This window comes from Thamnophis elegans, chromosome 2 (assembly GCF_009769535.1).
Source record: "Thamnophis elegans isolate rThaEle1 chromosome 2, rThaEle1.pri, whole genome shotgun sequence".
In the NCBI taxonomy this organism is placed as follows: Eukaryota; Metazoa; Chordata; class Lepidosauria; order Squamata; family Colubridae; genus Thamnophis; species Thamnophis elegans.
The window spans coordinates 15911276-15923916 of NC_045542.1; the positions used below are offsets into that span (position 1 = coordinate 15911276).

A 12641-nucleotide genomic window follows, 5' to 3' on the forward strand; every position below is an offset into this window, starting at 1 on the left:
TCTGCATTGGAATATGGAGCTGTGTTATAATAAGAATCTGACTTCAAGAAACAGAACGACAACCAAAAAAAGAAAAAAAAAGTTACTGCATGGTAGAAAAAATTATGTCCGAGGTACAAATACATACAGAGTTCCAAGGACCAAATGTTTTTTGACAAAGAGATATTTACAAAGTTGTGGGACTGAAGGAAGAGGACAAGGAAGATGGCAATGCAAACAGGAAGTTTTGCCCGAGTTGAACACTTGAAGAACTAGCCAAATCGGGTCAAAGATACTATAGCTCCAATCCACTATGATCCTTGTTCAACCATGTTGGTCTCTAGGAAAACATTCACAATGTTAGGTTAGGTGGCATAACCGAAGAAGAAATACGTTTAGGGCAAATTTTCAGCTACATCTCCATTTCAAAAGAAGAATCTACTTGGACGAAAAGCGAGGGAGGGGGAGAACTGAGGCCTGAATCTATTAGTTGTGTTGTTGGCCTAACTGCAGAGTCAGGGAGAGTGACATTCCTTTTGAAGAAATGGACAAGATATTCATTCCCATCACGGTCACTGTAACGCTACTCTACTTTTACTTATGTATACTGTACTTAAATGGTGGCTTTTCCTGTTATTCAGCCATCTCGGTATAGAACTAATTCCTCTGGAGCTTATCCAAATATGCTGTTCCCACCCTGAGGCTAATCTGAAAAAATAAAACCCACTTATCCTCTCTTCCCCTTTCTTCTTGCAATGCCTGAACTAGGCAGCCAAATGCAATAAGATAAGTCTTATCCTGCTGGCTGGATGCTCTGAGCTCCATAGCTAAAGAAACGTTAAGGAGGCCATTGGCCATGTTGGCCCAACCAATTGATTTTTCATAGAGGATAACTAGTTCGCCTTTTTTCACACCGTTCACAATGAAAAAGCCAACATTTGGGAAGGACCATCTAACATCAGCCTCTGCGTTCAGTAAAGGCATCTGGGACAACACACCTAGAACTAACCTCTTGTGCCTGCACTTAGCATCCAATCATATCAATCCTGTTCTCCACAATTAAAAAGATAAACATCCCTGCACATAGAATACATTCTCTCCACTAGTATCCTAGTGTTTTTTTTTAATGGATTGAGAGCCTGATTTGGGGAGATTTTTGTGAATTCCTCAGGGTCCTCTTGAGCTGCTCTACATCTTTTCATGAACTTATTATATGCCTAAGATTTCTCACAGTTGCCCTGTGATAATTGTGCTCTAAGACACACAGATGTATTTGGAACATGGGCTAACCAAATTCCTGCTACAGATTAGCCAAAGCGGGAGTGTCACACGATTGCTTTGCCATATGCCCAATTGGCTTGTCAAATGACAGACTTCCAAGCCGTTTCTCAAGTTGCGGCAGTTTCTTGGCATCTGCCACTGCACCCCAATGCCCTTATATCGTGACTCTAGCATTTCTTTGCTGTCTACACTTGAAGCGGTGTAGTATTACATTGGCAGCTCAGATTACTGTAATTTAGCAAACAGCAGCGTAAGCAAATGAGAGTGTGCCCAAAATGGGAATTAGCCAACTTCACTCTTCAATAGCAATGTAATAAGTGTGTCTCAGTCTTGTAGAAGAGCTTCAGAGAAGTTTCTGCTATGAGTCTGACAATCTTCCAGAGTCTTAGAGCCACAATTCATCTAATGTGGATCCTCAAGAAGTCAAAACCATGCTTCTATTCTAATGTGCTGCTAAGTGTGAAAGAGTGTGCCAGGGCTTAAACGGCAACCAATCATTAGATCTGGAAGACCTATCTTCATATTTCAGATATATGGAATGATCTGCAGCTTGAGGAAAGGAGGATCTGACCTTGGTGATAAGTACAATGTTATTAGTTAGCTGAGCCCTAAGTTTACTCTGTACTCTTGATTCAGGTTAAATAAATCCTGGTCTTTTGTTCTCTTTTGCTGGTGGGATGCCCTTCTCAGAACTCCTTTTGTCTGCTGGAGATCTCTATTTTTCATCCTGATCTCAACATCCATGTTAGCAGGACACCACAAGGGAGACCTTCGTAGTGCTAGTGGCCAGACGAGTGCTAAGGAATATAAATTCTTCTACTTCCCACCATTCAGCCAGAACTGAAGAAGTTTCTGGGATGAGAAGAAAAATGTCTTCAAGGGAAAAAAACAAGGAAGTCCAGTTGCCTTTTGAACAAGAGCCTTTGGGACAACCATAACCTGCATGACTGAGAACCTCCACATACAGCCTTTCTGTTAAAGGAGCATCTAAACCAGTGGTGGGTTTCAAAATTTTTTAGAACCTCTTCGGTAGGTGTGGCCTGCTTTGTGGGAGTGGCTTGCTGGCCATGTGACTGGGTGGGCGTGGCCAACTTGTAAAATGTGGTGAAACTCACTTAACAACGCTCTTGCTTAGCAACCAAAATGTTGGCTCAGAAACTCTGGCATTTGAATCACGCAAGTCTTAAAGCTGTCAAGTTACAAGACCCTTGCACCCCCTAACCCTTTAGGAAAAAAAACCCAGGGGTGTTCAAACCTGACAGCTTTAAGACTTGTGGACTTCAACTTCCAGAATTCCTCCTCCAGTCATGTTGGCTCAGGAACTCTGGCATTGAAGTGTGCAAGTCTTAAAGCTGTCATGTTACAAGCTTTGCACCCCTAACCCTTTAGAAAAAACCTCCAGGGGTGTTCAAACTTGATAGCTTTAAGACTTGTGGACTTCAACTCCCAGAATTCCACCTCTTGCTCTTCAATTTGATGATGCGCAGACAGGCGGTGGGGTGGAGGGAGCTGGAACTGGTTCTAAACGGCACTGTAGATTTGTGGAACCTCTTCTATAGAAGAGGTTAGAACTGGCAGGAGCCCACCCCTGATCTAAACCCACAATCTCAGTGGGGGGAAAAACAGATGTTGAAATCCTGATGCACACAGATCAGAGTAATGTCTCAAAGGACACACTATCCCAGTGGGTCCTCAACTGAGGGCCTTCCAAATGAGTTGGACTACAATTCACTTCATTCCCCAGCCAGCCTCCTCTCTCTCCCACCACCCACCTCTCCCTCGCCTTCCCTGTCAATTCTAGATGGCCGTCCCAAATAAACATGAACAAAGCTGTAGAGCAACCCATTTGGAGAGCACCAGGTTGGAGAAGGCTGAACTGAGATACTGTGAACTTTCTGCTTGTCAAGTCCTAACAGTTGCGAAATCTGTTGCTGGCCCAAAGCATCCTGGCCTCCATACTGCAAATTCCCAATAGCAGGGATTGAGTTGATGAAGGGGAGAAGGAAACACGACCAGGGCTGAAGAGCAGCTGCTTCAGAGAATACCTTCACTTGCTTATCTCTCTGAAATCCTGGAGTGGCTGGTTGGGAGAGGGCAACATTTAATGATTGGGGGCGGGGACAGCAGGTGAGGTTCAGCGTCTGGACACAGTATATAAGCTGTTGCCTGAAAGGAGGGAGAGGCGACGCCTTTGAGATCTGAGTTGCTCTGAGTTAAAGCAACAGCAGTCGAAAATTGGATGTCTTCAAAAGAGCCCAGGAATGACCTTTGCCCATGCAAGAGGCTGGATGACAAGAGAGAGACAGCAGGATGTTTCCCTATGGGGAGAATTTCATTAGGGGTGGAGGATTGCTGGGATCCAGACACTTGAAGCCTACTCCAGAGGCCATCGTGCAGGGATGAGAGTCCCCACCCTCAGACCCATACATGCCTGCCATGCTCAGTTTTTTTTTTAAAAAAATACCCTCTTCATACTCTTCACCTACAGTACAACCACTGCCATTCTTTGTTTAAAAAGGGAGGGGGCAGAAAGTGGTGACAAGTTGCCTTGGCAGTCGCTTGGCTGGTTGGCAGTGAAAAGCCTTTCCTGGGCTGTTGGGCACGAGAGGGAATTGTTCGGGTGACCAGTCCCAGCGCTACACATGGCCTTTTTGCCCACTTGCACTCAGGGATGGGAGGAAGTTATACAGGGGGAGAATGGGACGGGATGGGAAGGGAGGGTCTCAGTCTTTCATTCTCTCTGCAACTCAGGGATGGGGGCAGGCAGTGTGTACTGTGTGATGTCGACATCGTTGACTCGGTAACACTTGCATTTATCAGTATTAATATTATTACTAGTAGTATTGATGGTCGCATTCATGTCACACCCTTCTCGAGCTGGGGAGGGGCCCCCTCCCTGTGCGGATGGTGCTGAGTCGATGGTATCGAAGACTTTGGAGTAAACTGTGTTGAAAAGCTGCCAGTTAAAAAATAGAAACAGAATTAAATATTATCCATTAACATTTCCTTGTTATTCTTGTAGTGTATTAATGATATATACAGGTGTTTATTGTTTAGTTTTATTGATCTTGTATGCCGCCCACTCCCGAAGGACTCCGGGCGGCTTACAATAAAGGTGTGTTGTACTAGTAAAAGCAAATTGGACAGAAGCGTTAATTTGTGAGTTGGGGGGGGGGGGAGAGGGAATGTTAGATATCCTACCAACTGACTTTCTTTTAGAATATGTTATAAAGATGTAAAGTTATGGTAGACTCATTGAGATTGCGAAAGTAAGCCAGTAGGTGGTTGTGTCTTATAGCTATAGCAATAGCAGTTAGACTTATATACCACTTCATAGGGCTTTCAGCCCCCTCTAAGCGGTTTACAGAGTCAGCATATTGCCTCCAACAACAATCCGGGTCCTCATTTTACCCACCTGAAAAGGATGGAAGGCTGAGTCAACCCTGAGCTGGTGAGATTTGAACAGCCGAACTGCAGTCAGCTGAAGTAGCCTGCAGTGCTGCATTTAACCACTGCGCCACCTTGGTTCTTCAAATGTAAATTATTTTAGATAAAAACACGTTTAAGTAATTGTAATTAAATGAAAATTGTGGTACTGTGATAGTAAAATACATAAACTCTAAAATGTACAACTCAATTTCCATGAAGTATATGTAATGATTGTGGAAGAAACGCACAAAATGTATCTGTAACCAATTGACACGCTTTCTACAAGATGTAATGAAAGATGTTTTTTTCCTTGTGTTTTTGTTTAATAAAAACAATAAAAAATCTTTAAAAAAATAGAAACAGAATTAAAGCTGGAGGGAGAGGGAGGGAGGGAGAGAGAGAGAGAGGGAGGGAGATCTGCTTTCAAGTATCCAAAGCTCAGACCTTACTGACAGCAATCTGGCAAGTTTAAGCCAATTTTAGTTCTTCCTTTTGGCAAAGGGGTATCTGAGTTTGAGACCTCGGGCCAGTTCTTTATCTACACAGCAGACTGCAGGAGGGGTAAGTAAAGAACAATGCCTGCTATGCTGAGTTCGACATAACATATGGGGAACAAAGTGAGAAGCGGCCTTATGCCTGTGTCTCATGTTTGTGTCTTTCTAGAGCAGCCTTCCTTAACAAGCTGGGGAAAGATAAGGTTAGACAAGGGAGCCTTTTGGTAAGAGCCCAATGCTGGCTGGGGAATTCTGGGAGTTGAAGTCCAGACATCTTCAAGTTGCCAAGGTTGAGAAACACTGGTGTAGACCTTAGGCGCCGTCATAACCCTACACTTCCAAGCTAGATTCTATAAACCAGGCTTCTCAAACTCAAGGCCTGCAGGCTGGATCCGGACCGCAGGGTACTTAGATCCAGCTTGTGAGATCTGCAAGGAAACCGTGAATGACTGGCCCACAGTGTCTCTGCCAGTGAAAACGGAGCTCCATTTTTGCTGGCAGAGGCCTGCAGGTAGCCGTCACGGCCAAAAATGCAGCCTCAATGAGTGACGTTGAGTTGGCCAGGCATACACCTCAGCCCACCAAGGTCAAACATGACCCTGATGCAGCCCTCAATGAAATCGAGTTTGACACCCCTGCTATACACTGTATAGCTTTCATAACATGATCAGGACACAGGTACAATTTTATATCCTTGTCTCATTTTTTGAAGCATTTAAGGATTTGTTGGAGCCTCAGATCTTTTCCTGGGCCATTGCGAGATTGACCGGCATTGTGTGTGCTGCCCACAGATAATCCAGTTTTGATGGACTCCCACTATTCCCACTACTCTTACAACAATGTTAGGTTCACAAGTGGTACTGAAAGTGAGCTACGGGCAGAAGTAGCCCCGAAGATAAAGCATAATGAAGCCAATCAGCGATCCAATGAGAATGTACAGTAGATGGTACACTATATTGCCAAAAGTATTCGCTCACCCATCAAATAATCAGAATCAGGTGTTCCAATCACTTCCATGGCCACAAGTGTATAAAATCAAGTACGTAGGCATGCAGACTGTTTTTACAAACATTTGTGAAAAAATGGATCGCTCTTAGGAGCTCAGTGAATTCCACCATGGAACTGTGATAGGATGCCACCTGTGCAACAAATCCAGTCGTGCAATTTCCTCGCTCCTAAATATTCCACAGTCAACTGTCAGCTGTATTATAAGAACATGCAAGTGTTTAGGAATGACAGCAACTCAGCCACGAAGTGGTAGGCCATGTAAACTCGTCCAACATCAACGTGTGACCTCACAAATGCACTTCTGGAAGAATGGTCAAAAATTCCCATAAACACACTCCTGAACCTTGTGGACAGCCTTCCCAGAAGAGTTGAAGCTGTTATAGCTGCAAAGGGTGGACCGACGTCATATTGAACCCTATGGATTAGGAATGGGATGTCACTTACAATAAGTTCATATGCGAGTAAAGGCAGGTGAGCGAATACTTTTGGCAATATGTATCTTGAATAATGGTCTTTCCAGTGGCATGAAATTTTATCTCCCAAGTTGCTGGCTTGCTACCTGCTATTAGCTGCCTGTTATGTAAATGCCTTAGATAAGGTTGGGTGGAAGGAATGTTATATATTGTGTGTTGTGTTATGTTGTATTGTCTGTTGGGTTATGTTGTGCTGTGATATGTCATTGTGTGTTGTGTTATGTTGTATTGTGTGTTGTGTTATGTTGTGCTGTGATATGTCATTGTGGTGGGATATTGTCTGGAGTCGCAGGAGGGAGGTGATTTTTTCAAGACAGCAGAACCTGGAATGCTTAGTGAGCAGGAAAGAGCAAGGTCAGACTCTGCCCCGGAAAATCAGAGAGTAGATCTACAGTTACTGCTTTAGTCTGGCAAGATTCTGTTTGTAAGTCAACAGCAATAAAGGAACTACTCAAAAGTAACTCCATATGGCGTTCTTGGTTCTTTGGACCTGAAAGTTATATTGTTTTAATTTTGATTGGGAGCTGCTCAGAGTTTGGTCTAAAATGGATAGCTATACAGGGGTTTAAATAAATCAATAAATAAGGAAGAGTCCAGTATCACACACATACCACACACAAAATAACCCTTCTCCATGAGAAAAAAGTTTAAGCCTCTTAAGGAGAAGGAAATCTGAATGGGAATAAGAATCAGAGACTCAATATAGGGTCTTCCTGATTCCCTGCTTTTCAGCAGAGACTACCAGCACTTTAGCAAGAGCTGGGAAGCCCTTACCTTGCTCCTCCTATACGCAGCGCTATTCCACATTGCCGTTCTGATTGTGCCGGTTTTCAGGTGTGCTGGCCTCCTCACAAGGTGAGAGCTCATCAATGGATGTCTGGTTGGTGATTCCTAGACCGAGAGGGGATCACCAGGTTAGAGAGAGAGAGATCTAGATCTACCTACAGATTTAGATGCAGTTCAACCTAGATCTAGATCTGCCTACTCAGAGAGCTGAAGAAGCTTCTTAGATGAGAAACGAAACATATTCAAAGAAAAAAGAAAGAAGTCCAATTGCCTCTTTAAAAAGCATATTTGGGACAACCATGACCTGGATGGTTGAAAGTCCCCATATACATCTATCTACTCATAATTCTAGATCTATCTGCACACAGATCTAGATCAATCTACCCCTAGATCCAGCTCTAGATCTATCTATCCATTGATCTGGACAGACAGAGAATCCCCTTGGAAGATCAGGTGACACTGAAGAGGCAGGCAAAGGGACACTGCAGGAATTTATAAGAAAGCCAGCCACAGAAATGGTTCCCAAGGAAAAAAGGAATAGGCAACTATTTTGCAATCATATACAACACTTGGGGGGAAATGAGGGAGAAGACTGGAGGTTATAGTAGGCCAGTGATGGTACCAAATGGACTATGTCTCCTATCTTTAGGGTTAGATTAGGATTACTGATATTTATTTTAAAACAATGTTCAGCTAATACTGATTATCTTGTATTTCCTGCTTCAGACCAGAGAGAAACTGCCAATGATTTTTCAGTGATTTGAGGGCTGCCATACAAACTCCCCCCGCCCCCAACAATGGGATGGCGGGAAGCTCTATGCCTTGAGCTATCCAGCCTTCTGCTTTAATACGCAGAAGAGCATGGCAGGAAGAACTTGGAGGTCTCGCTCTTCTGGAATGGAACTTTGAAGTCCCATCTTGTGAGAATTTTTTTTTAAATTTAATTCAAAAAAATATGTGAAAGAACAAGCAGCCTATAGATATGGGATGTGTGTAGAGATCAACAAGTTAGAAACCAGGGCTAGATGTTGACATCTAAAACTTATCCTTTTCTTTCTTTTTCTTAACACCTTAAGGCAGTGGTCTCCAACCTTGGCAACTTTAAGACCTGTGGACTTCAACTCCCAGAGTTCCTCAGCCAGCAAAGCGGGCTGAGGAACTCTGGGAGTTGAAGTCCACAAGTCTTAAAGTTGCCAAGGTTGGAGACCACTGCCTTAAGGAATGGACAGAAGGCCCTGAAGGGGACCTGAAGGGGAGAATTTCTCCAAAACTCCCTCAATCCATCAGCATTCCCGTACCACTGGCAGCTCGTTCCTTCCACTTCTGCTTGTTCTCTTGGATGTACTTGCTCCAGGTGGAACGGAAGCTTTTGATGTCAGCGTTTATGTCCCCCAGCTCAGCATGCTCATCTACAGAAGTCTGGCGCCAGGTGGAACTGTGGGCAGTGAGATACAGTCAGAACACGTTGCACATCCCCTGAATGAAGGCAGCAAGGAGCAACTGTGGACATTTCCCCTTCTCTCTTCCCTGTGCTGGCTCCTCTTGAGCTCTTCCACGTCACGCCTTGTCATCCATACATCTCTCTCTTACAGCTCTCTAGCAATGTACTTTTAAGGGACTGCCTGGTTACGTACTTTTCTACAGTATGAGTTTGGAGACACATTCTCACCTTAAAACACCCGTTTTCAATGCATGAAACACTTTTGGATGGGCAGTGGGGATGTAGAATCTGACATCCATCCATCCAGCCAGCCCATTCCATTCCTCATTTGACCACGTTTCCTCACCCATTCAGTAAATTCAATGACGATGACCCTATACCTGTGATGGTGAACCTATGGCATGTCTACCGGAAGTGGCCCACAGGGCCATCTCTCTGGGCATGCCAGCCATCGCCTGTTGCTTTTCTGGGTTCTGGCATGCACATGCGTGCCAGGGAGCACCAGAAACTGGAAGAGCAGTTTCCTGGCATGCATACATGCGCCAGCCAACTGGTCTTCATGCACACATGCATGCCAGAAACCGGAAGACCAGGTGACCGGCAACGCATGCGCGCCAGGGAACTGCTCTTCCGGTTTCTGCTGCTCCCCCGCATGCATGTGTGCACTCCCATTTCGGCACTCGGTGCCAAAAAGGTTCACCAACACTGCCCTATATGATACGTCTCTATAACTATTGCACTTCCATTTTTTACATTGAAGATTCCATTTTGAACTGTATCTTTGTCAGACTTCCAAAAGTCACATTTTCAAACAAAGTGAGAAAAGATTCCTTTGCTCTTTTAAAGGAGAAAAAAAAAAACAGTCCAATAAGAAAACGTTTTATCATATTGAATGGCATCATCTGACCTTAACAAGGGGGTGGGAGGAATATATTCTTTGCCTGGGAAACATGCCCTGAATATTTCTTCCTTGGTCTCCACTGGGCAGGTCAGGGCTGTACAAGGCAGCAGAAGAACCTCTACTGCTTGTTGTGCTCCTACAGGGGATATTTATGCAAAGCCTGATATGGCTGCCAGCTAGACTTTGGCATCCTGGGAAATTGGGGTTTCCACCTGATCTCACAGGCTGCTTGCAATCCCTTTGGCCCTCATCTTTTGCTCTGATCAACTAGCAGCATATGTGAGGAAAATAGGCCTTGAGGCCCTGGACTCACTACCAGAGAGCAAACCTTAAAGGTATTCTCCCACAGGATTCATTACTGCTATTCCATATTGACCCTGGGCAATGATGTATACTCTGCTTTTCACCTAGAGATACATTGCACCATCCATACAAATGCATTTATTAAATTTGTATGCCTCCTCTGAAGCCCAGGAATCCAGGAGCCAAGATGGTTCAAGTGAATCCAGGTTAATTACATTCTAGCGCACTCTATAAAAATCTGAACTACTAACAATCAAAGCAAATTGGCAGTAGATAAAAGTAAATGGAATTCAAGGTAGGCTGGACTTAGATCCCTTGTGGTTATGGACTCGAGATTGATGACGTGCTTGACCCCTCCCTCGGACTCAGCCTGGTCATCTCACCACAGGACAACTTGCCGTGGGACAATTCCACATGGGATAACTCAATGCAATAAAAGTTATTCACCACTGTTTCTTCAACGTTATTTCCATTGACAAAAATGGAGGTCATGTAGAAAAAACAGTGGCAGATAACATTTACTGCATTGAGTTATCCTGCTTGGATTGTCCCACAGCGGGTTGTCCTGTGGTGAGCTGGCCATGGGTGAGATTGCTATGGATAGAGGGCCATGCCGGGTTGGGTTAGGGTTAGGCCATGGTGAGTTGACTGCAGCAAGTTGTTCTAGACCCCCAGATAGGTAGGGAAGTGGGTAGCTGCGAAGGATCCGTGCCTTCTCCAATCCATTTAGGGAGGAAGGAAAGGGGGAAGGAGTGTATGACTATATAGACCATCAAATTGTACTATTACTATGACTGATCACAGTCATCCAGATGTTCAGACTCAATCTGGCATTTCTATCCAACTATCTAATCTTCCCCAAGGACTTGGAGAGGCTGTGGCTGTTTTATAAAACCAAAGGTGCCGTTGCGGAATGTGAGCTGTTCCAAGCACAGCTGCCGTTTGCAATTGATTTATTATCCAATTGACATATTATGGCTTGTCATTATTATAGTTCTTCACACAGCCAGCCAGATGTCTAGACTGGATTTGGCATTTTTAATCCACCTATCGAATCCTCTCCAAGGTTATTGTTGTAATTTTCTGCTTCTTTTCAGGCACTGAAAGAAGGGGCTTGCGAAAGACCATGCGTGGCTGTCTACAGGCAGGGTCAGCTCCCAAGTGGAGGATGAAGCTATCCTTCCTGCTGGAGAAAATACTGACTCTTACAGCTGGGCTGAGGCAGAGCAGTTTCTTTAGGCATTTATTTGATGCTGCCTGACTCCAAACATCACAATGTACTAGACAGTATAATAAAAATAATACTGTTTTCAAAGGCTAGACCAGTCAGAATGCCCTCAGGGACCCAGAGAAAACAGTTTCTCTTAAAAGACAGTAACATTTTTTTGCGAGAATTGTGAACAAGACTGAAAAGCAATCTTCCACCTGCTGATCTAGACTAGGGAGGTCAGATGAATGAGTTCGAATGTTGGAAAAGCAGGACAAAATCCTAGGAAAAAATCATGCCACAAAGCAGTGTTCCTCAACATCGGCAACTTCAAGATGTGTGGACTTCAATTCCCAGAATTCCCCAGGCAGCCATGCCAGCTGAGGAATTCTGGGAGTTGAAGTCCACACATCATGAAGTGGACGGGATTAAGAAACACCACAATAAACAATGCCAAAGAGGTTCACTCCAGCCGCCATGGCTACATCTCCCTGTGTGCCACAATTCCCCATCCCTACCAGTAAATGCAAACCTGCTCTGCTGGCTGGTTGATTTATTCTTGGAACCTTCTTCCACTAAGGGGATGACCATTTTCTCCGCTACGTCTGTCAGAACTTGGAAAGTGGGTTCCACAATAAAGTCAATGAAACCTGTAGAAGGAAAAGAATGTTAGGGATAAGCCCGTGAGATTTCTTCTGAAGGGTTATTGCACAGAGTGCAATGAGGACAGTTCGCTCTGCTGTCCCTGCGGCAGGAGGAAATAAATCAAGGGAGTGGAGGATACATGAGCATCTCCACTACATTGAGGGAGGAAAGGAAGAGGCGGTCAAGGAGAGCTCCACCGTGGCATACAGTCTGGGGTTGTTGGTTTTTTTACCACTCACCAATCTGTGACTGGGCCACCAGGGTGGATGTGCGATCACACAATGGGGAGAAGGGCAATCCCAGCTCAGCTTCCTTGTCTCCCTATAAAAAACAAGTCAGGTAAGAACCAAGTCTTGTAATGTGGTGGTTGAGACACGGCATATGTAACCCGATCAGTTATATTCAAGGGAAGTGTTAAAAAACTTGGCTAGTTTCAATTTGCATGACTGTGGCGCAAAAGTCATACAACCCAGCCTCGGGAGTGCTTCACAATTCAGTGTATGATGTATAAATCCAGAAAAATGGGCTAATTGGTTAACCAGGTGTAAAAACATGCAGTGCAAACTCAGCCACAGTTCAGGCATGGAATATAATCTTTCACTGAAAGCTCTATAGATTCAGTGCAGTAGCAATAGCAATTAGCACTGAGACTTAGATACCGTTTCACAGTCCTTTTATAGCCCTCTTTAAGCAG

The 12641-nt window shown here is 44.3% G+C and overlaps 1 protein-coding gene across 1 annotated transcript in view; it reads right to left on the reverse strand.

The window, feature by feature from the left end:
- Positions 1 to 3714: 3714 nt before the first annotated feature.
- Positions 3715 to 12641, reverse strand: part of PDE1B (phosphodiesterase 1B) — a 67565-nt gene continuing 58638 nt past the window's right edge. The window contains exons 11-15 of the mRNA XM_032212409.1: positions 12187 to 12268; positions 11835 to 11952; positions 8749 to 8885; positions 7439 to 7555; positions 3715 to 4216 (exon numbers count right to left, since the gene is read on the reverse strand). Of these exons, the coding sequence (XP_032068300.1) occupies positions 7461 to 7555; positions 8749 to 8885; positions 11835 to 11952; positions 12187 to 12268 (432 nt within the window). The 3' untranslated portion in view covers positions 3715 to 4216; positions 7439 to 7460. The remainder of the gene's footprint in view (positions 4217 to 7438; positions 7556 to 8748; positions 8886 to 11834; positions 11953 to 12186; positions 12269 to 12641) is intronic.